Genomic DNA, 25,155 nt, shown 5'->3' with positions numbered 1-25,155 from the left:
CTGCGCCAGAATCTATGGAGCGAAACCTATTGACGGATGTGAAGAGCTGAAGCTCCGCCTACCTCCACTGCTCCAACCAATCATGTGTCCAGGATCCTGGGACCGCAGTGACGCTTCATGGCCTACGGTAGTGATGGACCCCATGACCTCCCCTTTACAGATTAGATCATGACCCTCAGTCACTCACCGAACCGGTCGGCCATGCTGTCGAAGAACATCCAGCTGCCCTTCTCGGCTCCGTACTTCACAAAGGACACGTAGTGACTCGTCTCAATGGAGAGAACGGCAAACAGCTCCAGGGTCTCCCGCGGGATCTTACCGGACGTCGCGTGGAAGCCCTCGGGGACCTTCAGGGGGGCGGGGCGGTGGTCCTTCCTCTTGTGATGTGAATGGACCTTGGGGGGACAGGAGACCGCTGTGATGTGTAACACCGGGCTGTGACATCACAGGGTAATTAAAGGGATTGTACGTTACCCGCTCATTGCAGGGTCGGCAGTACTGCTTCAGGCCGCTGTCCGAGAGGAGAACACCCAGGAAGCACTCGGCACATTCATGGGTGGCCAGGGTCCCGCACACCACACACTCCCGGGGACCTGGTAACACAGGAGGACCCCACATAGTCAGTCTGTAATAATCCATCCCCATCCCAGGGACACTCAGCCCAAATCCTTCCCCCGCCGGTGATCCCGGCACAACAGGTATCCAGCACATTGGAGCTGCTGGGATCGTTACAATGTATCAGCACAATACGGGATTTGTAACATTGTACCACCGCAGTGTGGGGTTTGTTACAATGTATCAGTGCAGATATTATCTCAGTGTGAACAGGGGAGTCATGTAAAGGTGCAAAAGTGAAGACAGCGAGAGGAAGGAGGAACCAGAGCATCCCCCAAACTCACTATCAGACAGAAGATCCGTGACGTCCAGCTCTAGAGACGGGACAATCTTACTGAACATCTTATATTCCTTCCCAAACCGCGGCATCTGGATGATAAAGCAGGAGGGGACCTAGAAGAGACATCAAGCATGGCTGATAACAGAGAGTAATAGATTGTATCCCCCCCTGTACAGTCTCCTCTCTCCGGGGTGTAATGGCTGATAACAGAGAGTAATAGATTGTATCCCCCCCTGTACAGTCTCCTCTCCCCGGGATGTAATGGCTGATAACAGAGAGTAATAGATTGTATCCCCCCCCCTGTACAGTCTCCTCTCCCTGGGGTGTAATGGCTGATAACAGAGAGTAATAGATTGTATCCCCCCTGTACAGTCTCCTCTCCCCGGGGTGTAATGGCTGATAACAGAGAGTAATAGATTGTATCCCCCCCTGTACAGTCTCCTCTCCCAGGGATGTAATGGCTGATAACAGAGAGTAATAGATTGTATCCCCCCCTGTACAGTCTCCTCTCCCCGGGGTGTAATGGCTGATAACAGAGAATAATAGATTGTATCCCCCTGTACAGTCTCCTCTCCCCAGGATGTAATTGCTGATAACAGAGAGTAATAGATTGTATCCTCCCCTGTACAGTCTCCTCTCCCCGGGATGTAATGGCTGATAACAGAGAGTAATAGATTGTATCCCCCTGTACAGTCTCCTCTCCCCGGGATGTAATGGCTGATAACAGAGAATAATAGATTGTATCCCCCTGTACAGTCTCCTCTCCCCGGGATGTAATGGCTGATAACAGAGAGTAATAGATTGTATCCCCCTGTACAGTCTCCTCTCCCCGGGATGTAATGGCTGATAACAGAGAGTAATAGATTGTATCCCCCCCTGTACAGTCTCCTCTCCCCTGGGTGTAATGGCTGATAACAGAGAGTAATAGATTGTATCCCCCTGTACAGTCTCCTCTCCCCGGGATGTAATGGCTGATAACAGAGAGTAATAGATTGTATCCCCCTGTACAGTCTCCTCTCCCCGGGGTGTAATGGCTGATAACAGAGAGTAATAGATTGTATCCCCCCCTGTACAGTCTCCTCTCCCCGGGGTGTAATGGCTGATAACAGAGAGTAATAGATTGTATCCCCCTGTACAGTCTCCTCTCCCTGGGGTGTAATGGCTGATAACAGAGAGTAATAGATTGTATCCCCCCTGTACAGTCTCCTCTCCCCGGGATGTAATGGCTGATAACAGAGAGTAATAGCTTGTATCCCCCCCTGTACAGTCTCCTCTCCCCGGGATGTAATGGCTGATAACAGAGAGTAATAGATTGTATCCCCCCTGTACAGTCTCCTCTCCCCGGGGTGTAATGGCTGATAACAGAGAGTAATAGATTGTATCCCCCCCCCCCCTGTACAGTCTCCTCTCCCCGGGATGTAATGGCTGATAACAGAGAGTAATAGATTGTATCCCCCCCTGTACAGTCTCCTCTCCCCGGGATGTAATGGCTGATAACAGAGAGTAATAGATTGTACCCCCCCCCTGTACAGTCTCCTCTCCCCAGGATGTAATGGCTGATAACAGAGAGTAATAGATTGTATCCCCCTGTACAGACTCCTCTCCCCGGGATGTAATGGCTGATAACAAAGAGTAATAGATTGTATCCCCCTGTACAGTCTCCTCTCCCCGGGGTGTAATGGCTGATAACAGAGAGTAATAGATTGTATCCCCCCTGTACAGTCTCCTCTCCCCAGGGTGTAATGGCTGATAACAGAGAGTAATAGATTGTATCCCCCTGTACAGTCTCCTCTCCCCGGGATGTAATGGCTGATAACAGAGAGTAATAGATTGTATCCCCCCTGTACAGTCTCCTCTCCCCAGGGTGTAATGGCTGATAACAGAGAGTAATAGATTGTATCCCCCCCAGTACAGTCCTCTCCCCGGGGTGTAATGGCTGATAACAGAGAGTAATAGATTGTATCCCCCCCTGTACAGTCTCCTCTCCCCGGAGTGTAATGGCTGATAACAGAGAGTAATAGATTGTATCCCCCCTGTACAGTCTCCTCTCCCCGGGGTGTAATGGCTGATAACAGAGAGTAATAGATTGTATCCCCCCCCTGTACAGTCTCCTCTCCCCGGGGTGTAATGGCTGATAACAGAGAGTAATAGATTGTATCCCCCCTGTACAGTGTCCTCTCCCCGGGGTGTAATGGCTGATAACAGAGAGTAATAGATTGTATCCCCCCCTGTACAGTCTCCTCTCCCCGGGATGTAATGGCTGATAACAGAGAGTAATAGATTGTATCCCCCCTGTACAGTCTCCTCTCCCCAGGATGTAATGGCTGATAACAGAGAGTAATAGATTGTATCCCCCCTGTACAGTCTCCCCTCCCCGGGGTGTAATGGCTGATAACAGAGAGTAATAGATTGTATCCCCCCTGTACAGTCTCCTCTCCCCGGGGTGTAATGGCTGATAACAGAGAGTAATAGATTGTATCCCCCCTGTACAGTCTCCTCTCCCCGGGGTGTAATGGCTGATAACAGAGAGTAATAGATTGTATCCCCCCCTGTACAGTCTCCTCTCCCCGGAGTGTAATGGCTGATAACAGAGAGTAATAGATTGTATCCCCCCTGTACAGTCTCCTCTCCCCGGGGTGTAATGGCTGATAACAGAGAGTAATAGATTGTATCCCCCCCTGTACAGTCTCCTCTCCCCGGGATGTAATGGCTGATAACAGAGAGTAATAGATTGTATCCCCCTGTACAGTCTCCTCTCCCCGGGGTGTAATGGCTGATAACAGAGAGTAATAGATTGTATCCCCCCTGTACAGTCTCCTCTCCCCGGGATGTAATGGCTGATAACAGAGAGTAATAGATTGTATCCCCCTGTACAGTCTCCTCTCCCCGGGGTGTAATGGCTGATAACAGAGAGTAATAGATTGTATCCCCCCTGTACAGTCTCCTCTCCCCGGGATGTAATGGTTGATAACAGAGAGTAATAGATTGTATCCCCCTGTACAGTCTCCTCTCCCCGGGGTGTAATGGCTGATAACAGAGAGTAATAGATTGTATCCCCCTGTACAGTCTCCTCTCCCCGGGATGTAATGGCTGATAACAGAGAGTAATAGATTGTATCCCCCCTGTACAGTCTCCTCTCCCTGGGGTGTAATGGCTGATAACAGAGAGTAATAGATTGTATCCCCCCTGTACAGTCTCCTCTCCCCGGGGTGTAATGGCTGATAACAGAGAGTAATAGATTGTATCCCCCCCTGTACAGTCTCCTCTCCCCGGAGTGTAATGGCTGATAACAGAGAGTAATAGATTGTATCCCCCCTGTACAGTCTCCTCTCCCCGGGATGTAATGGCTGATAACAGAGAGTAATAGATTGTATCCCCCCTGTACAGTCTCCTCTCCCCGGGGTGTAATGGCTGATAACAGAGAGTAATAGATTGTATCCCCCCCTGTATTGTCTCCTGTCCCTGGGATGTAATGGCTGATAACAGAGAGAAATAGATTGGGATGGCTGCTAGCAGGGAGCAGTAGCGGCGCTCCTCACCTCGGCCAGCTTGAGTCGGGAGTGATGGAACGATTGCTCGAGGAGCTGCTGCACGTTGGGCACGTTCATCCCCTGCTGTTTCTCTATGAAGATCTGGTAGCAGTAACTTTCCTGCACCCTCTGACCCTCAGATCTGCCGGGAGGAATCACCAGAGTCATCCTTAAAGGGATTGTCCATACAGCCACCAAATAAAGATTTCTGACATAATTCATGGACTGCATGTAACATCACAGAGATCAGAGACATTGTACAATCCATGTGAGGTCCTGTGTGTTACAATGTATCAGGTCATTCCAGGCTCTTCAGCTTACAGAGGGCTGTATATAATACATGCAACTGCTACAAACCCTCAGCTCTCAAACCCCCAATAGATTTCAATAATTGAATATATGGCAAACAGTGATAAAGCAAATCTCCAAGCTCCTCCCACAGTCACTTACTGAAGCTTTAAGAGAGGGTCCGCCCCCAGGATTCGGTGCATGATGAGGTTAAGGAACTCCTCCGGATCTAAGGAGAAAGCAAGGAATAAAACCTATTATCTGACTCCAGCAGCAGAATAGTGAGTGCAGCTCTGGAGCATAATACAGGATGTAACTCAGGATCAGTACAGGATAAGTAATGTCATGTATGTACACAGTGACTGCACCAGCAGCAGAATAGTGAGTGCAGCTCTGGAGCATAATACAGGATGTAACTCAGGATCAGTACAGGATAAGTAATGTCATGTATGTACACAGTGACTGCACCAGCAGCAGAATAGTGAGTGCAGCTCTGGAGCATAATACAGGATGTAACTCAGGATCAGTACAGGATAAGTAATGTCATGTATGTAAACAGTGACTGCACCAGCAGCAGAATAGTGAGTGCAGCTCTGGAATATAATACAGGATGTAACTCAGGTTCAGTACAGGATAAGTAATGTCATGTATGTACACAGTGACTGCACCAGCAGCAGAATAGTGAGTGCAGCTCTGGGGTATAATACAGGATGTAACTCAGGATCAGTACAGGATAAGTAATGTCATGTATGTACACAGTGACTGCACCAGCAGCAGAATAGTGAGTGCAGCTCTGGGGTATAATACAGGATGTAACTCAGGATCAGTACAGGATAAGTAATGTCATGTATGTACACAGTGACTGCACCAGCAGCAGAATAGTGAGTGCAGCTCTGGGGTATAATACAGGATGTAACTCAGGATCAGTACAGGATAAGTAATGTCATGTATGTACACAGTGACTGCACCAGCAGCAGAATAGTGAGTGCAGCTCTGGAGTATAATACAGGATATAACTCAGGATCAGTACAGGATAAGTAATGTCATGTATGTACACAGTGACTGCACCAGCAGCAGAATAGTGAGTGCAGCTCTGGGGTATAATACAGGATGTAACTCAGGATCAGTACAGGATAAGTAATGTCATGTATGTACACAGTGACTGCACCAGCAGCAGAATAGTGAGTGCAGCTCTGGGGTATAATACAGGATGTAACTCAGGATCAGTACAGGATAAGTAATGTCATGTATGTACACAGTGACTGCACCAGCAGCAGAATAGTGAGTGCAGCTCTGGAGTATAATACAGGATATAACTCAGGATCAGTACAGGATAAGTAATGTCATGTATGTACACAGTGACTGCACCAGCAGCAGAATAGTGAGTGCAGCTCTGGGGTATAATACAGGATGTAACTCAGGATCAGTACAGGATAAGTAATGTCATGTATGTACACAGTGACTGCACCAGCAGCAGAATAGTGAGTGCAGCTCTGGAGTATAATACAGGATGTAACTCAGGATCAGTACAGGATAAGTAATGTCATGTATGTACACAGTGACTGCACCAGCAGCAGAATAGTGAGTGCAGCTCTGGGGTATAATACAGGATGTAACTCAGGATCAGTACAGGATAAGTAATGTCATGTATGTACACAGTGACTGCACCAGCAGCAGAATAGTGAGTGCAGCTCTGGATTATAATACAGGATGTAACTCAGGATCAGTACAGGATAAGTAATGTCATGTATGTACACAGTGACTGCACCAGCAGCAGAATAGTGAGTGCAGCTCTGGAGTATAATACAGGATGTAACTCAGGATCAGTACAGGATAAGTAATGTCATGTATGTACACAGTGACTGCACCAGCAGCAGAATAGTGAGTGCAGCTCTGGGGTATAATACAGGATGTAACTCAGGATCAGTACAGGATAAGTAATGTCATGTATGTACACAGTGACTGCACCAGCAGAATAGTGAGTGCAGCACTGGGGTATAATACAGGATGTAACTCAGGATCAGTACAGGATAAGTAATGTCATGTATGTACACAGTGACTGCACCAGCAGCAGAATAGTGAGTGCAGCTCTGGGGTATAATACAGGATGTAACTCAGGATCAGTACAGGATAAGTAATGTCATGTATGTACACAGTGACTGCACCAGCAGCAGAATAGTGAGTGCAGCTCTGGGGTATAATACAGGATGTAACTCAGGATCAGTACAGGATAAGTAATGTCATGTATGTACACAGTGACTGCACCAGCAGCAGAATAGTGCGTGCAATCTCATTCTGCTGTGAGCTACTGAAGGGTGTGGTTGTGTGCTGCTGAGCTCCTGCACCACCTGGTGGAAGATCAATCCACCCAGGCCTGCTCTCTCCTCCCCAGGGAGGGAGTGGGTTTTCTGGGATGAGTGAACCAGGCAAATCCCGGGCTTCTGCCTCTCGGACCAGGCCGGCGGGGGGCAGGAAAAGCCAGATACCGGCCAACATGGAGGGGGTGAGAAGATCTGCCCGGAGCCAAGGACGCAGCGATGTGACCTCGGCTGCCACCCCCAAGACCCAGGGAAGCCGCAAGGTCTCCGGTTCACAGAAGATCAAGGCAAGTAACATCAGCCTGAGTGCTCCTCCTGGAAAGCTGAGTGACTGTGCGGGAAAGTTGGGTGGTTCAGCTGGAAAGCTGGGTGCTCACGGAGGTGTGCAAAAAGCATGGGGACACCTAAAGGCCCGGGAGTCTGCTACCATCTATGGCTCCCGGATTGCTGAGCACCTCCGTGAGTACGAGGAAGCTGGCAAGGCGATGAATAGGCTCCAGGAGGAGATACGCGAGACCTTGGCCCTAGCGGGGGTGGCTACACAGAAGAAAAAGTCTGATCATCTTAACACCATAGACAGACTTAAAGCCGAGGTCACCGCTCTGCAGGAAAAACGACGGTTGATCCGGGAGCACAGTGGTCCGTTCAGGGAAAAGTTGGACAATGACGCCAGATTTGAGGAGATGCGCCAGGAGAAGCTGAGAAAGCTGAAGGGGCTTCAGATCCAGGCGGATGAAGGCGATGGCGATGATGAGGAGGATGAGGAAGACCTGCTGTGTCCGTCTGGTGGCCTGCACCAACACCAGCAGGCCTCGCACGACAGGCTGCCTGCGGAGCAAGCGCCATTACCATCAGGCTGCGGCTCTGCCAACCTGGAGGAGGAAAGTGATGACAGCGGCCAGGGAGGGGCGCTAATGGCTCAGATCCGTCAGCTTGAGTCCCCAGTTCACCTCCAAAACTTCTCCTTCGGCGATGAGATCCCGGATGACGACCTAAAGAGAAAGAAGAGACCCAAGAAGACCAAGGCGTCTCAGGAGGTGAATCTGGTGTTTCGTCCCCTCCCTGTTTCCTCCGGGCGGGCAGCAGTGCCAGCCTGTCGTGTAGGCCCCGTTGCCCAGCCCAGCACGAATCCTGCAGTGGACTCGGTGCCAGGGTGCGGGGAGAGTGCAAAGCCACGTTCCATCATGGCGCAGAGCACCAGCCTTGTTTGTAGTAGCAAGGATGGTGCAGGGAAGGCATCGGCTGAATGGCCGGACAGTGAGGGCGATCCAGCAGGTCCTGGTACTGTGCGCTGCCCCCCAGTGGGAGGGGGGGGTGGCCCCTGTGCCAGGGGCAGTGGCGGTGGCTCCTGTGGCCCCTAGCGTTGTGGCTGTTGCTTGCTCCGGTAAGCAGCGGCAGTGTGATGGGGCTGCTGGGGCTTGTAGTGCGGCGCCTCCCAAGCGTCCTGTGCAGCCTGCAGGAAAGGGTGCAGGAAAAATATTATTTTGCATTGGATCATCTGACCCAGGAGATGGTAACAAGAGACTGTCCGGACTTCATAAAGAAAAGAGACCTCATGCATCTAGCGAGCAGCGGTGCTCAAACATTAAAACTGCTGGACAACAAGGGGTTAATGCCAATGAGGCAGAGGGCACAAGTAAGATCGGGGTTGGAGCTGCCTCTTCTCAGGCTGTATCAGCTATGGAGGTGGCTCTACCCCCAGTGTCCAGTGACGCCGAGGCAACCCCAGGTCCTCCTGGCCCAGCTGGTGTGAGTGATGCAAGGAAGCGAGGCAGTAATGTACATAGTGTGGTGAATGTTGGGGTGGTGAATGGTGCTGAGGGGGGTGATCCTGGTGTGCGTGCTGGACCATCTGCACCCCCAGTGGTGGCCGCTCCCATAAGGAGCTATGCGAGTGTCACCGCTGGGGCAAGTGGGGTTAACTCCTTGTCTCCTGGCTCTGGGAACAGCGTTTTGCAAAGGCGTCTTCTGGAGGCTCTCAGGAGAGGGGAAAAGTCAATCAATGTAGAGGGGAGAGAGGTTGATCTGTCCTTCTGGACAGACAGGCATGGCCTGGCAGCCTTCCAAGAGAAAAGGGGGGGAGAGACTGTATGGTCTTTACCCACAACCGGGCCCGGAGCTGCCCGTAGGAATGTGGTTCGTCTTCGCTGGAGGGGCAGTGACGCATGCCCACCCAGGTCAAGGGTGGTGGAGCTCCTCCTGAAGATGAACTTCAGGGCTAGTGACATCTTTGCCCTGATACATCCTTATGGTACTCCGGAGTTCGATGTCAGCTTTGTCCGGCCGGAGGGCTTAGAGCTCTTCTGGTCGAATTATGAGCTGGCAAAGAACGAGCCCGCATGGCGAGACTTTGCTGTGCAAGCAGTGTCTCGCCAAAACACAGTCAAGAAGGTGACCGTTTTGACCCGTAACGAGTCACTTTCTTGCATGGACATCATGACGTGGCTCAGCCGTTATGGTGAGGTTGTACAGGTACCTCAGAAAAACCGCGATGAATTTGGCATTTGGTCTGGGGCCTGGACCTTCATGATGAAGTTGAAGTGTTCAAGCGGCACGGTCGCCCACATTCCTTCTTCAGCCTTTCTTGGGCGGGACAGAATCCTGATTTTCTACCAGGGGCAGCCGAAGGTCTGTCACAGGTGCGGTGACCCCACCCACTTTAGCGCCAGCTGCCAAGTGCAGAAGTGCGCTTTGTGTGGTGGGCTAGGTCATCTCGCTGCATCCTGTAAGGACATTAGGTGTAACCTGTGTGGTGAGCTCGGTCACCCTTTCAGCCGTTGTCCTCGCTCCTTTGCCAATGCGGTTGTGACCCCAGTGGAGGAGAGCCATGAGGTTGCTTCTGCTGGGGAAGGTACCAGCAGAGGTGGAGGAGCTGAGGGGCCTGTGAAGAAAAGTAAGAATAAGTCACCTTCTCAGTTGAGGCGGCTTGAAGCCAGACAAAAAGGGAGAGAACTGGGGAAACCTCAGGTTGCTGGGGTGACCCTTGGTCCTTCCTCAGAGGCTGGTCATGCTACTGAGGCCCTGAGGGATGATGAGTTGGATGAGGAGGTCAGGAGGATGGAGCGCGAGAAAGGTGCCATGTCCTCCACGTCCTCCCATTATGAGAGTATGGATGAGGATAACAGGATTTGGCTAGAAAATAAGCGCAAGCAGAAAAAGAAAAAACGCGGTGTATCTAAGGTACCTAAGGAAGGGAAAATTTCCTCCCCTCTGGTTGAGCTTTCCAACCGGTTCCTCACCCTCGATGAGATCGCCTCCTCGGAAGGAGAGGCTGAGGGTGGGGTTCTGGAGGTGGCGGCGGAGCAGCCTGCAGGGGGCGCCGAGTCTCTATCCTCTGGGGATGCTGGGTCCTCAGAGTGGGAGACTGACTCAGAGTCAGGAGACAAGGACGAAGGAGAGGGTGGTCCGGGTGGGTCCTTGGGGGCCAGTAATAACATGGACACCTCAATTTCGTTAAAAAGAAGTTGCCTCAATTCTGAAGGGAAAAGGCAAAAGGGTTCATCTTCAGAGGACAGTAGAGGGAAGGGAGGTAGTAAGAAAAAAGCCGTCTAACTCAATCACTCATGATGGCGGCACCCACTCCGTTGACGCTGGCGTCCATTAATGTCGCCAGCATTAAGTCTGATGCGGCTAGATTTGCGGCCTTTGATTTTCTCGGCCGCGTTGAAGCCGACATTTTATTTTTGCAGGAGACCAGGCTGCCAGATTTAGCGGCCGTGTTTAAAGCTAAGAGGGAATGGAGACATGGGCCTTCCTATTGGTCTCTTGCGGCCGAGCCGTATAGCGGAGTGGCGGTCCTTTTTACCGCGCCGGTAGAATGCCGACGAGTTATTGAGTTAGAAATGGGGAGGTGCCTGATCCTGGATGTCCTCATGAAGGGACAAGAACTTCGCCAAATTAACATCTATGGTCCCCAGTCCAAGTGGGACAGGAAGTGTCTCTTTATGAGGATCAAGCCCTACCTTTTTACAAGTCGGCAGGTGGTCTTTGGAGGGGACTTCAATGCTGTCACGAGGTCCCAGGATAGGGGAGGTTCCAGAGACAAGCTGACTTATGATTGCGTCGCTCTTAATAGCATAGCTAGTGAGGCTCGCCTGGTGGATGTCCACATCCGGCACACCCCAGGCCACGCAGGGTTCACCTATTATAGGGGTAGCTGCAGGTCTAGAATAGACAGGTTTTATTTAAAGGAGGAAGCCATCTCTTCAGCAGTGTCCGTTGTTGAGGTGGAGTTCTCCGATCACTGTTTAATTTTGTTTTCTCTGAATGTTACAGAGACCCCCCGGATGGGAAGAGGCTACTGGAAGCTCAATTCGTCTCTCCTGGAAGAAGCGGAGATAAGACACTCTTTTGAGGACTTTCTTCAGAGCCAGGTACCATTGCTGGGCCTTTGTAGCAGTAAGTCAGAGTGGTGGGAGATGCTCAAGAAAAGGGTGGCGAGATTCTTCCGCCAGCTCTCGAGCCTCAGGAGCCTGGACAGGTACCGCCTGTATCAGGGCCTGAGGAGGAAACTAGAGCATCTCGTCTCGACTGGAGGTAGTCATGAGGACATCTCCAGAGTGAAATCCTTGCTGAGGAGGTGTCAGTACGATAGACACGCATCTTTGGTTTTTGAGAGGGATTACGGGAAATACCGCTCGCCCGACCCTTACAGAAACTGCAAGATGTCAGTGAATGGTAAAGTTGTCACGGGACTGGTTGACAGTACGGGATCCCTGAAAAGGTCCAGATCAGGGATTCTGGAGGTCGTCAGATCCTTCTACTCGCACCTCTTGGGCAGGAAGGATCTAGATCGGGATGTGATGTCGGCTTTCCTGGCAGAAACTGTCCCTGAGCCAGGAGTAGACCCTTCTCTTGATGTTTTGACAGAGATGATCAGGGAAGAGGAAGTCAGCCTGGCGATTGAAGGGCTCGCCCTCAAGAAATCGCCAGGTCCGGATGGCTTAACATCTGAGTTCTATAAGACCTTTAAGGACGCCTTGGTTCCCCTCTTGACTGAGGTATTCAATGAGTGTCTTTCCTCGGGCGCTCTGCCGAAGTCAATGAGGAGGTCAGCCCTGATCATTCTGTCAAAGGGTAAGGACCGATCTCGTATTGAGAACTGGCGTCCCATAGCGCTTCTCAATACGGACAGAAAGGTTTTGGCAAAGGTGCTGTTTAATCGGCTGGTGCAGTTTGCGCCCCGGCTCCTTTCGGGGACCCAGCACTGCTCTGTTCCAGGCCGCAGTACATTTAGTGCTGTGCTTTGTGTTCGGGAGGCAGTGGAGCAGGGCAGGGCTGGTAACTGGAAGGGGTACTTGCTGTCCTTGGATCAGGCAAAAGCGTTTGATCGGGTTGACCACGAGTACCTCTGGTCTGTCCTTCTGAGGTATGGCCTGCAGGGGGAGTTTGTCAATTGGCTGAAAGTTTTGTACGCAGGGGCAGAGAGTTTCCCGCTTGTGAACGGTTGGATTGGCCGCTCTTTTGAGGTCGGGTCTGGTGTTCGCCAGGGTTGTCCTCTGAGCCCACTTTTATACGTGTTCGCGATTGACCCATTCCTTAGGAGGGTTGATCGTGGGCCGTTGGTGGGAGTCGGGATGGACCAGGCGGCACCGGAAGCCACTCTAAGGGTGGTAGCGTACGCTGATGATGTCACCGTTTTTGTGTCCTCGAGAGGGGAGGCGCAATGGGTGATGTCAGAGGTTGACCGCTACTCAGAGGCTTCTGGGTCCAAGATCAACTGGGATAAGTGTGAGAGTCTCTGGCTGGGAGAGGGAGGTCCAGGCTTTGATCTCCCGGACACTCTTCCAGGGCCCCAAGACTCTGCCAAAGTTCTCGGCATCGAATTTGGCCAGGGGGATTACCCCATGCAAAACTGGGATGGCAGGCTTAAGATCGCCGCTCAGAAGGTGGACCAGTGGAAGGGTTGGTCTTTGACCCTCAGGGAAAGGGTGAACTTGATTAAAACTTACCTGCTCCCATTGCTGATATATCTGGGCAGTGTGTGCATGTTGCCAGAACCCCTCTGGACTCGGGTGTACAGTCTGTTCTTCCAGCTGTTATGGGGGAATAGGCTGAACCTTATCAAGAGGGAGGTTACTTACCGCACGAGGAGACAAGGAGGGTTGTGTATGGTCAACCCTGTGGTGTTCCTAGTGAATACCTTTCTTAAGATCAATGTAGCAAACCTCTGGAAAGAGAGGGCTCCTCCGTGGGTATACTCCTGCAGGGGATGGGCTCCTCCGTGGGTATACTCCTGCAGGGGATGGTTTCGGCCTTTCTTCCAGGAATGGGAGACAGGAGGGCGAGTGAAGGATCTCCGTACACCGCATGGGCATCTTCCGGCTTACGCTACCCCGGTTCTGAAGGTGATTCGCCGGTGGGGTCTGGGAATGTGGGAGATCAGGACCATGTCGAGGAAAGTCCTTGACAAGAGGGTTCTGTTGACCCATTTCCAGAAGCCTCTGGCCCTCAGGGATTGCCCAAGTCGGGATCTGAGGGTGGGTTTGAGTTTATTGAATTCCATCAGGATCCCCTTGAAGTTTTGGGACTTGACTTGGCGCTGCTTCCATGGAAAGCTGTGTGTGAGGGACAATCTGAAGTGTAGGAGCTCTGAGGAAAGGGGTTGTCCCCGGGAGGAGTGCGGTGGTCTGCTGGAGAGCATGGACCACTTCCTGCTTCAGTGCCCCTTTAACACAGAGGTGTACAACCGGGTGGGCGCTTCCATCCATTGGCCCGGGTTGGCCGGTCTCTCCTATGCGGAGTGGGCCTATGGAGCATTCAGAGGCCTGGGTGGCCGGGACCGCTGCACGTTATTCCTAGTTAGTCTAATGGTCAGGTACCACACGTGGAACGCACGGTGTTTAGTATCGACGCAGCGTAAAATCCTCCCGGTGGATGAGGTGGTTAGGAACATTCTGGGTGACCTGGTGAAGGTGCGCTCTCTGGAGTATGAGAGGCGGGGCACGGGGAGGGCCTCTCTCCTTTGGAGGGGGTTCTCCTTTAGTGTCCCTTAGTCTGTCATCTCCTCTCCTGGTGTTGGGCTGAAGCTGACACTGTAGATTTTTGTTTTGTATCTGAGGTTATAGTGATGTAGGGGCTTGCAGGTGCCGAACCTGGGCTTTATGTGGTTGGTTTGTTATGTTGATATGTTTAATGTGTTTGTATTTTGTGTACAGTGTGTATTTATGTAGTTATAGTTAATGTGTATATAGGTTGGTTGGTTTTGGGGTGTTGGTGTTAGGGTGTTAGGTTGGGAGGGGGGTGGACGGGACTTGGACTGTACGATCCTGGGCACTGGTCTGGACTATATAGCGCGAACTTTGGACGTTAGACCAGTGTCTGGGTGGGAGGGTGATGGGCGTGGGATTTAGTTTAGTTATATTTAATGTTTTTATTTCCTGTTTGTCTTTTTTTTTTGCTGTGTATTCTTTAGTTATTTATGGGAAAAAAAAAAAAAAATTGTATTAAAAAAAAAAAAAAATTAGGTGGTGGGATTGGGTGAAGGTTTTGTTTTATAATGCTGATTGTGTGGTGTGTGTGTGGCTGGGCCAGGAGATTTTCGTAAGTCTCTTTTAGTTTGTATTATTGTTTTGTTTTGCCAGAAGTTATGGCTTTATTTATGTTTATTGTTGTAATGTTTTTCATTTTTATATATAAAATAAAAGATTTACAGGATGTAACTCAGGATCAGTACAGGATAAGTAATGTCATGTATGTACACAGTGACTGCACCAGCAGCCGAATAGTGAGTGCAGCTCTGGAGTATAATACAGGATGTAACTCAGGATCAGTACAGGATAAGTAATGTCATGTATGTACACAGTGACTGCACCAGCAGCAGAATAGGGAGTGCAGCTCTGGAGTATAATACAGGATGTAACTCAGGATCAGTACAGGATAAGTAATGTCATGTATGTACACAGTGACTGCGCCAGCAGCAGAATAGTGAGTGCAGCTCTGGAGTATAATACAGGATGTAACTCAGGATCAGTACAGGATAAGTAATGTCATGTATGTACACAGTGACTGCACCAGCAGCAGAATAGTGAGTGCAGCTCTGGGGTATAATACAGGATGTAACTCGGGATCAGTACAGGATAAGTAATGTCATGTATGTACAGTGACTGCACCAGCAGCAGAATAGTGAGTGCAGCTCTGGGGTATAATACAGGATGTAACTCGGGATCAGTACAGGATAAGTAATGTCATGTATGTACACAGTGACTGCACCAGCAGCAGATAGTGAGTGCATCTCTGGAGTATAATACAGGATGTAACTCAGGATCAGTACAGGATAAGTAATGTCATGTATGTACACAGTGACTGCACCAGCAGCAGAATAGTGAGTGCAGCTCTGGGGTATAATACAGGATGTAACTCGGGATCAGTACAGGATAAGTAATGTCATGTATGTACAGTGACTGCACCAGCAGCAGAATAGTGAGTGCAGCTCTGGGGTATAATACAGGATGTAACTCGGGATCAGTACAGGATAAGTAATGTCATGTATGTACACAGTGACTGCACCAGCAGAAGAATAGTGAGTGCAGCTCTGGGGTATAATACAGGATGTAACTCAGGAGCAGTACAGGATAAGTAATGTCATGTATGTACACAGTGACTGCACCAGCAGCAGATAGTGGGTGCAACTCTGGTGTTGCTCGTTACCTCGTTAACTCTCTGTTGCTGTGAGAGGCTGTGTGCTGCTGCTGCTCCTGAGCTCCAGGGAAAACCACCTCCACCTGGGGCCTGCTCTCTCCTCTCCCAGGGAGGGAGTGGGTTTTCAGGCATGAGCCAGGGCAGCAAGTCCCAGGCTCCTGCTTCCCGGTCTAGGCCGGCGGGAGGCAGGGGTAGCCAGGAACCGGCCAGCGCTGCGGAAGCCTTGGGGGTGAGAAGATCTGCAAGGAACAGCAGCAATGCTGCTCCAAGTACCCCCAGGCCAGCTAAGGCTTCAAAAAGCAGCAAGACCTCAGAAAAGATGAATACCTCAGGAAAGCTGGATACCTCGGGAAAGCTGGATACCTCGGGAAAGCTGGATACCTCGGAAAAGCTGGATACCGCAGGAAAGCTGAGTGCTCAGAGAGGTGAGGCTGACCTCAGTGAAGAGGGCTGGGGAATGCTGAGGACCCGGGAGTCTATTTCCAGCTATGCCTCCCGGGCTCTGGGCCACCTCTCTGAGTACGAAGAAGCCAGCAAGACGGTGAGGAGACTGCGGGAGGAGCTCAGGTGCGCCCATGCCAGGGCAAGCTCTGCCCCAAAGAGGAAGAAGGAGCAGATTCTGGCAGAGATTTCCAGGCTCCAGACTAACATCCAGGCCTTGGAGGAGAGGAAAGCTTACCTGCTGGAGAGGAGCGGACCGTTTAAAGAAAAGATCCTTAATGATGAGAGATTCCGGGAGATGGAGGAGGAAAAGCAGAGGCGGCTGATGGGGCTTCAGCCAGAGAGTCAGATGGAGGAGGAAAGTTCGGTACCGTGCAGTGGGCCCCCTGCAGGACAAGCGGCTATGTCAACTGGCTGCGGTTCTGCCGGCCCGGGTGAGGATAGTGACAGCCACCAGGGAGAGGCGCTGATGGAGGAGATCCGACGGCTCGGGTCCCCTGTGCACCTCCAGGACTTTACTTTTGGAGACGATCTGCCGGAGGATGCACCGGGGGGCAGCAAACCACGAAAGAAGAAGACCAAATCCGTGGAAGTGGTGAGTCTAGTCTATAGCCCCCTCCCCGTAAAACCCGAGTCGGCCGCAGGGTCAGCTCACTGTGCGAGCCCCGTTACCCAGCCCAGCGCGGGTCCTGCAGTGGACTCAGTGCCAGGGAGCGGGGAGATTACAGGTGTGACATCTGATGTGGCGATGGGCTCCGTCTCTGTTTGTGGTAACAGTGGGGGAGCAGGGGAGGCATCGGCCGCGAGGCCGGACAGTAAGGGCAGCTCGGCAGTGGCGATACCATCCAAATCCAGTGCTGTGGTGCGTCCCCCAGTGGGAGGGGGGGATAGCCCGGCACTGGTGGCAGCTTCCGGTGCCTCGGCGCCTCTTCATGCTGTTGCCGCTAATCACTCGGTTATGGAGCGGCGGCAGTGTGGAGGGGTCGCTGAGGCTGAGGGCTCCGGACCTCCCAAACCTAAAGTCCTATTTTGTGTTGGTGTTGGAGACAGTCTGCAGAGGAGTGCTGAGGAAGGTGGGGATCAGCGGTGCCACATACCAGCCAAAGATCAGCGGCGACTCCTACCTTCCTCTAAGAAAAGTAAAATAACATCTGCTACCGATGATGCGGAGGGCACAAGTGTGACACAAGTTGGGGTTCCCTCTGGGCGATGCGCTGCGGGGGGACCCCCGTCCCTTGTGCCTGAAGATGCGGAGGTGGTCTTGTCTGCTAATGTTGTTGCTGGTCCAGCCAGTGTGAGTGGAGTCAGTAATGTTGTGGTGGATAATGTGAATGGTGTGAGTGGTGGAGAATCTTTTCCAGCTTTGGGGGTGGGTGATGGAGTGACTGGTGGTGTGAGTGGCGCGGCTGAGTGTAACATGCAGGTGGGTAGTGTTAATGTGGTGGGTGCAGGGGTTGGTCCGGTTGCTCCCCCAGTGGCGGCCCCTATTAAGAGCTATGCCAGTGTCGCTGCTGGGGGAAGTAGGGGTCCATCATCCTCGTCTCTGGGCTCTGGGGACGGCTTTTTGCAACGGCGCCTCCTGCAGGCCTTACAGAAGGGAGAAAGGACGATCAATGTAGCGGGGCAGGAGGTTGATATGTCGTTTTGGATAGAGAGGCACGGCCTGTCTGCCTTCCGAGAGCAAAGAGGCAGGGAGACATCATGGTCGCTCCCGACAACCGGGCCGGGTGCTAACCGTAGGAATGTGGTCCGTCTTCGGTGGCGTGGCAGTGATGTGTGTCCCCCTCGGGCACGGGTAGTTGAGCTGCTGCTGAAGATGGACTTCAAGGCGGCTGACATCTTTGCCTTGATCCATCCCTATGGTACATCTGAGTTTGATATCAGCTTTGTTCGGCCGGAGGGGCTTGAGCTCTTCTGGTCCAACTATGAGCTGAGATACAACGAGCCCGAGTGGCGGGACTTTGCTGTGCAAGCAGTGTCCCGCCAGAGCGAACTCAAGAAAGTGACCGTTCTTACCCGTAACGAATCACTATCTTGCTTTGACATCATGACCTGGATGAATCGTTATGGAGAGGTACTGGGAGTACCCGAGAAAAATCGTGATGAGTATGGTATCTGGTCAGGGGCCTGGACCTTCATGGTGTAGTTGAGGCGTTCAGGTAACTCAGTCGCCCACATCCCTTCATCAGCCTTCCTGGGGAGGGATCGGATCCTGATCTTCTACCGGGGGCAGCCTAAGCTGTGTCACAGGTGCGGTGACCCCACACATTTCAGCGCAAACTGCACCGTGCAGAAGTGTGCGTTGTGTGGGGGTGTCGGCCATCTCGCTGCATCCTGTACAGGGCAGATTAGGTGTAACCTGTGTGGTGATCTCGGTCACCCGTACAGTCGTTGTCCTCTTTCCTTCGCTAATGCGGGCTCAGCCTCAGCGGATGAAAGCCATGAGGCTGAATCTGCTGGGGAGGGGACTAGCAGAGGCAGAGGAATGGAGGGGCCAGGGAAGAAAGACAGGAAAAAGACGCCTGCCCAGCTAAGGCGTCTAGAGAAGCGTCAACAGGAGAGAGAGCGGGGGGAGTCTCGGGCTGCTGGGACAACCTCTGGCGCTCTCCTAGAGACCACACCTGTCGCTGAGGCCCCAGGGGAGGATGTACTGGATGAGGAGGTCAGGAGGATCGAGAGAGAGGAAGGTGCCACGTCCTCAGACTCCTCCCATTATGAGAGTATGGACGAGGATAATAGGGCGTGGCTAGAGGAAAAGCGTAAGCGTGGCGCCAAAAAGAAGAAAAAGGGTAAAATGAAGGGAGGTGTAAGATCTTCTCCCTCCCTGACTAAGGTACCCAAGGAAGGTGCAACCGACCCCCCGCTGGTCGAACTTTCAAATCGATTCCTGGCCCTGGATGGAGCGCCTCCTGCCGATGGAGGGGCTGAGGGTGAAGGGCCAGAGGTGGCGGAGCCTGCAGGAGGTGCCGAGTCTCCCCCTGGGGAGTCAGGGTCCTCAGGAGGGGAGACTGGCCCAGAGTCTGGAGACGAGGATGAGGGGGCAGGTCCTGGATCTGCCCCTGAAGCATCAGAGGTGCGGGAGATGGACACCACAATATGTCTAAAAAGGGGGTGTTCATTTCCCGAGGGTGGTGGTAAGATGGGTAAAAAGAAAGCCGTCTAACTCAATCACTCATGATGGCGGCACCCACTCCGTTGACGCTGGCGTCCATTAATGTCGCCAGCATTAAGTCTGATGCGGCTAGATTTGCGGCCTTTGATTTTCTCGGCCGTGTTGAAGCCGACATTTTATTTTTGCAGGAGACCAGGCTGCCAGATTTGGCGGCCGTGTTTAAAGCTAAGAGGGAATGGAGACACGGGCCTTCCTATTGGTCTCTTGCGGCCGAGCCGTATAGCGGAGTGGCGGTCCTTTTTACCGCACCGGTAGAATGCCGACGAGTTATTGAGTTAGAAATGGGGAGGTGCCTGATCCTGGATGTCCTCATGAAGGGACAAGAACTTCGTCTTATTAACATCTATGGTCCCCAGTCCAAGTGGGACAGGAAGTGTCTCTTTATGAGGATCTACCTTTTTACAAGTCGGCAGGTGGTCTTTGGAGGGGACTTCAATGCTGTCACGAGGTCCCAGGATAGGGGAGGTTCCAGAGACAAGCTGACTTATGATAGCGTCGCTCTTAATAGCATAGCTAGTGAGGCTCGCCTGGTGGATGTCCACATCCGGCACACCCCAGGCCACGCGGGGTTCACCTATTATAGGGGTAGCTGCAGGTCTAGAATAGACAGGTTTTATTTAAAGGAGGAAGCCATCTCTTCAGCAGTGTCCGTTGTTGAGGTGGAGTTCTCCGACCACTGTTTAATTTTGTTTTCTCTGAATGTTACAGAGACCCCCCGGATGGGAAGAGGCTACTGGAAGCTCAATTCGTCTCTCCTGGAGGAAGCGGAGATAAGACAATCCTTTGAGGACTTTCTTCAGAGCCAGGTACCATTGCTGGGCCTTTGTAGCAGTAAGTCAGAGTGGTGGGAGATGCTCAAGAAAAGGGTGGCGAGATTCTTCCTCCAGCTCTCGAGCCTCAGGAGCCTGGACAGGTACCGCCTGTATCAGGGCCTGAGGAGGAAACTAGAGCATCTCGTCTCGACTGGAGGTAGTCGTGAGGACATCTCCAGAGTGAAATCCTTGCTGAAGAGGTGTCAGTACGATAGACACGCATCTTTGGTTTTTGAGAGGGATTACGGGAAATACCGCTCGCCCGACCCTTACAGAAACTGCAAGATGTCAGTGAATGGTAAAGTTGTCACGGGACTGGTTGACAGTACGGGGTCCCTGAAAAGGTCCAGATCAGGGATTCTGGAGGTCGTCAGATCCTTCTACTCGCACCTCTTGGGCAGGAAGGATCTAGATCGGGATGTGATGTCGGGTTTCCTGGCTGAAACTGTCCCTGAGCCAGGAGTAGACCCCTCTCTTGATGTTTTGACAGAGATGATCAGGGAAGAGGAAGTCAGCCTGGCGATTGAAGGGCTCGCCCTCAAGAAATCGCCAGGCCCGGATGGCTTAACATCTGAGTTTTATAAGACCTTTAAGGACGCCTTGGTTCCCCTCTTGACTGAGGTATTCAATGAGTGTCTTTCCTCGGGCGCTCTGCCGAAGTCAATGAGGAGGTCTGCCCTGATCATCCTGTCAAAGGGTAAGGACCGATCTCGTATTGAGAACTGGCGTCCCATAGCGCTTCTCAATACGGACAGAAAGGTTTTGGCAAAGGTGCTGTTTAATCGGCTGGTGCAGTTTGCGCCCCGGCTCCTTTCGGGGACCCAGCACTGCTCTGTTCCAGGCCGCAGTACATTTAGTGCTGTGCTTTGTGTCCGGGAGGCAGTGGAGCAGGGCAGGGCTGGTAACTGGAAGGGGTACTTGCTGTCCTTGGATCAGGCAAAAGCGTTTGATCGGGTTAACCACGAGTACCTCTGGTCTGTCCTTCTGAGGTATGGCCTGCCGGGTGGGTTTGTCAATTGGCTAAAGGTTTTGTACGCAGGGGCAGAGAGTTTCCCGCTTGTGAACGGTTGGATTGGCCGCTCTTTTGAGGTCGGGTCTGGTGTTCGCCAGGGTTGTCCTCTGAGCCCACTTTTATACGTGTTCGCGATTGACCCATTCCTTAGGAGGGTTGATCGTGGGCCGTTGGTGGGAGTCGGGATGGATCGGGCAGCACCGGAAGCCACTCTAAGGGTGGTAGCGTATGCTGATGATGTCACCGTTTTCGTGTCCTCGGGAGGGGAGGCGCAATGGGTGATGTCAGAGGTTGACCGCTACTCAGAGGTTTCTGGGTCCAAGATCAACCGGGATAAGTGTGAGAGTCTCTGGCTGGGAGAGGGGGATCCAGGCTTTGATCTCCCGGACACTCTTCCAGGGCCCCAGGACTCCGCCAAAGTTCTCGGCATCGAATTCGGCCAGGGGGATTACCCCATGCAAAACTGGGATGGCAGGCTTAAGATCGCCGCTCAGAAGGTGGACCAGTGGAAGGGTTGGTCTTTGACCCTCAGAGAAAGGGTTAATCTGATCAAAACTTACCTGCTCCAGTTACTGATTTATCTGGGCAGTGTGTGCATGTTGCCAGAACCCCTCTGGACTCGGGTCTACAGTCTGTTCTTCCAGCTGTTATGGGGGAATAGGCTGAACCTTATCAAGAGGGAGGTTACTTACCGCACGAGGAGACAAGGAGGGTTGTGTATGGTCAACCCTGTGGTGTTCCTAGTGAATACCTTTCTTAAGATCAATGTAGCAAACCTCTGGAAAGAGAGGGCTCCTCCGTGGGTATACTCCTGCAGGGGATGGTTTCGGCCTTTCTTCCAGGAATGGGAGACAGGAGGGCAAGTGAAGGATCTTCGTACACCGCATGGGCATCTTCCGGCTTACGCTACCCCGGTTCTGAAGGTGATTCGCCGGTGGGGTCTGGGAATGTGGGAGATCAGGACCATGTCGAGGAAAATCCTTGACCAAAGGGTTCTGTTGACCCATTTCCAGAAGCCTCTGGCCCTCAGGGATTGCCCAAGTCGGGATCTGAGGGTGGGTTTGAGTTTATTGAATTCCATCAGGATCCCCTTGAAGTTTTGGGACGTGACTTGGCGCTGCTTCCATGGAAAGCTGTGTGTGAGGGACAATCTGAAGTGTAGGAGCTCTGAGGAAAGGGGTTGTCCCCGGGAGGAGTGCGGTGGCCTGCTGGAGAGCATGGACCACTTCCTGCTTCAGTGCCCCTTTAACACAGAGGTGTACAACCGGGTGGGCGCTTCCATCCATTGGCCCGGGTTGGCCGGTCTCTCCTATGCGGAGTGGGCCTATGGAGCATTCAGAGGCCTGGGTGGCCGGGACCGCTGCACGTTATTCTTAGTTAGTCTAGTGGTCAGGTACCACACGTGGAACGCACGGTGTTTAGTGTCGACGCAGCGTAAAATCCTCCCGGTGGATGAGGTGGTTAGGAACATTCTGGGTGACCTGGTGAAGGTGCGCTCTCTGGAGTATGAGAGGCTGGGCACGGGGAGGGCCTCTCTCCTTTGGAGGGGGTTCTCCTTTAGTGTCCCTTAGTCTGTCATCTCCTCTCCTGGTGTTGGGCTGAAGCTGACACTGTAGATTTTTGTTTTGTGTTCTGAGCATGTAGTGATGTTGGTCTTGCAGGCGCCGAACCTGGGCTTTATGTGGTTTTGATTGATGTTGTTTAGACTTTATTTGTATTCTGTTTTCTTTATGTTATGTTGTAATTACTGTATATATTGTATATATTGTATATAGTGGGGTTTGGGACATAGTGTTAGGTTGGGAGGGGGGTGATAGTGGTGGACTTATGAACTGACCCTGGACACTGGTCTGGACTACTTAACGCAAACTTTGGACGTTAGACCAGTGTCTGGGGGGAAGGGGAGGGTGCGGGCGAGGGATTTAGTTTAGTGTAGTGTTATGTGTATTCTGTATATTTAAAAAAAAAAAAAAAAAAAAAAAAATGGGTGTGGGATGTGATCTGTGTGGGGTGGTTTGTTATTAGAGGGTGTGGGGTGGGTTTATGTATATTTATGGTCATTTATGTTTATTTGTGGGTGTGGCTTGTGTTCGTTATTGGTTTGGTTTAGGATGTAATAATCGGTTGGGTGGGGGTTGTGGTAATTGGTGTTTATTCATTTTGGTGTATTGTAAGTTATTATTTTTGCTAGGTATGAATGGGGCTGGACCAGCAGGTAAGATATTGTATATATTGTATATTATGTTTTGTTTGTGTTATGTTTTTTACTTTTATATAAAATAAAAGATCTACAGGATGTAACTCAGGATCAGTACAGGATAAGTAATGTCATGTATGTACACAGTGACTGCACCAGCAGCAGAATAGTGAGTGCAGCACTGGGGGATAATACAGGATGTAACTCAGGATCAGTACAGGATAAGTAATGTCATGTATGTACACAGTGACTGCACCAGCAGCAGAATAGTGAGTGCAGCACTGGGGGATAATACAGGATGTAACTCAGGATCAGTACAGGATAAGTAATGTCATGTATGTACACAGTGACTGCACCAGCAGCAGTATAGTGAGTGCAGCTCTGGGGTATAATACAGGATGTAACTCAGGATCAGTACAGGATAAGTAATGTCATGTATGTACACAGTGACTGCACCAGCAGCAGAATAGTGAGTGCAGCTCTGGGGTATAATACAGGATGTAACTCAGGATCAGTACAGGATAAGTAATGCCATGTATGTACACAGTGACTGCACCAGCAGCAGAATAGTGAGTGCAGCTCTGGGGTATAATACAGGATGTAACTCAGGATCAGTACAGGATAAGTAATGTCATGTATATATACAGTGACTGCACCAGCAGCAGATAGTGAGTGCAGCTCTGGGGTATAATACAGGATGTAACTCAGGATCAGTACAGGATAAGTAATGTCATGTATGTATACAGTGACTGCACCAGCAGCAGAATAGTGAGTGCAGCTCTGGGGTATAATACAGGATGTAACTCAGGATCAGTACAGGATAAGTAATGTCATGTATGTACAGTGACTGCACCAGCAGCAGATAGTGAGTGCATCTCTGGTGTTGCTCGTTACCTCGTTAGCTGTCTGTTGCTGTGAGAGGCTGTGTGCTGCTGCTGCTCCTGAGCTCCAGGGAAAACCACCTCCACCTGGGGCCTGCTCTCTCCTCTCCCAGGGAGGGAGTGGGTTTCCAGGCATGAGCCAGGGCAGCAAGTCCCAGGCTCCTGCTTCCCGGTCTAGGCCGGCGGGGGGCAGGGGTAGCCAGGAACCGGCCAGCGCTGCGGAAGCCTTGGGGGTAAGAAGATCTGCAAGGAACAGCAGCAATGCTGCTCCAAGTACCCCCAGGCCAGCTAAGGCTTCAAAAAGCAGCAAGATCTCAGAAAAGCTGGATACCTCGGAAAAGCTGGATACCGCAGGAAAGCTGAGTGCTCAGAGAGGTGAGGCTGACCTCAGTGAAGAGGGCTGGGGAATGCTGAGGACCCGGGAGTCTATTTCCAGCTATGCCTCCCGGGCTCTGGGCCACCTCTCTGAGTACGAAGAAGTCAGCAAGACGGTGAGGAGACTGCGGGAGGAGCTCAGGTGTGCCCATGCCAGGGCAAGCTCTGCCCAGAAGAGGAGGAAGGAGCAGATTATGGCAGAGATTTCCAGGCTCCAGACTAACATCCAGGCCTTGGAGGAGAGGAAGGCTTACCTGCTGGAGAGGAGCGGACCATTCAAGGAAAAGATCCTCAATGATGAGAGATTCCGGGAGATGGAGGAGGAGAAGCAGAGGCGGCTGATGGGGCTTCAGCCTGAGAGTCAGACGGAGGAGGAAAGTCCGGTACCGTGCAGTGGGCCCCCTGCAGGACAAGCGGCTATGTCATCTGGCTGCGGTTCTGCCGGCCCGGGTGAGGATAGTGACAGCCACCAGGGAGGGGCGCTGATGGAGGAGATCCGACGGCTCGAGTCCCCTGTGCACCTCCCGGACTTTACTTTTGGAGACGATCTGCCGGAGGATGCGCCGGGGGGCAGCAAACCACGAAAGAAGAAGA

General features: G+C 51.9%; 1 protein-coding gene across 4 annotated transcripts in view; it reads right to left on the bottom strand.

Moving 5' to 3' along the window:
* LOC140132343 (ubiquitin carboxyl-terminal hydrolase CYLD-like) overlaps positions 1-25,155 on the bottom strand; it is a 66,423-nt gene that overhangs the window by 3,072 nt on the left and 38,196 nt on the right. For all 4 annotated transcript variants that reach the window (XM_072150996.1, XM_072150997.1, XM_072150998.1 and 1 more), the window contains exons 10-14: positions 4,876-4,942; positions 4,435-4,567; positions 900-1,008; positions 475-593; positions 188-395 (exon numbers count right to left, since the gene is read on the bottom strand). In XM_072150996.1, coding sequence (XP_072007097.1) covers positions 188-395; positions 475-593; positions 900-1,008; positions 4,435-4,567; positions 4,876-4,942 — 636 coding nt within the window. The remainder of the gene's footprint in view (positions 1-187; positions 396-474; positions 594-899; positions 1,009-4,434; positions 4,568-4,875; positions 4,943-25,155) is intronic.

Source organism: Engystomops pustulosus, chromosome 5, assembly GCF_040894005.1.
Source record: "Engystomops pustulosus chromosome 5, aEngPut4.maternal, whole genome shotgun sequence".
NCBI lineage: Eukaryota > Metazoa > Chordata > Amphibia > Anura > Leptodactylidae > Engystomops > Engystomops pustulosus.
The sequence above is the reverse complement of the archived record's forward strand: the minus strand, read 5'-3'. Positions and strand labels throughout refer to the sequence as shown.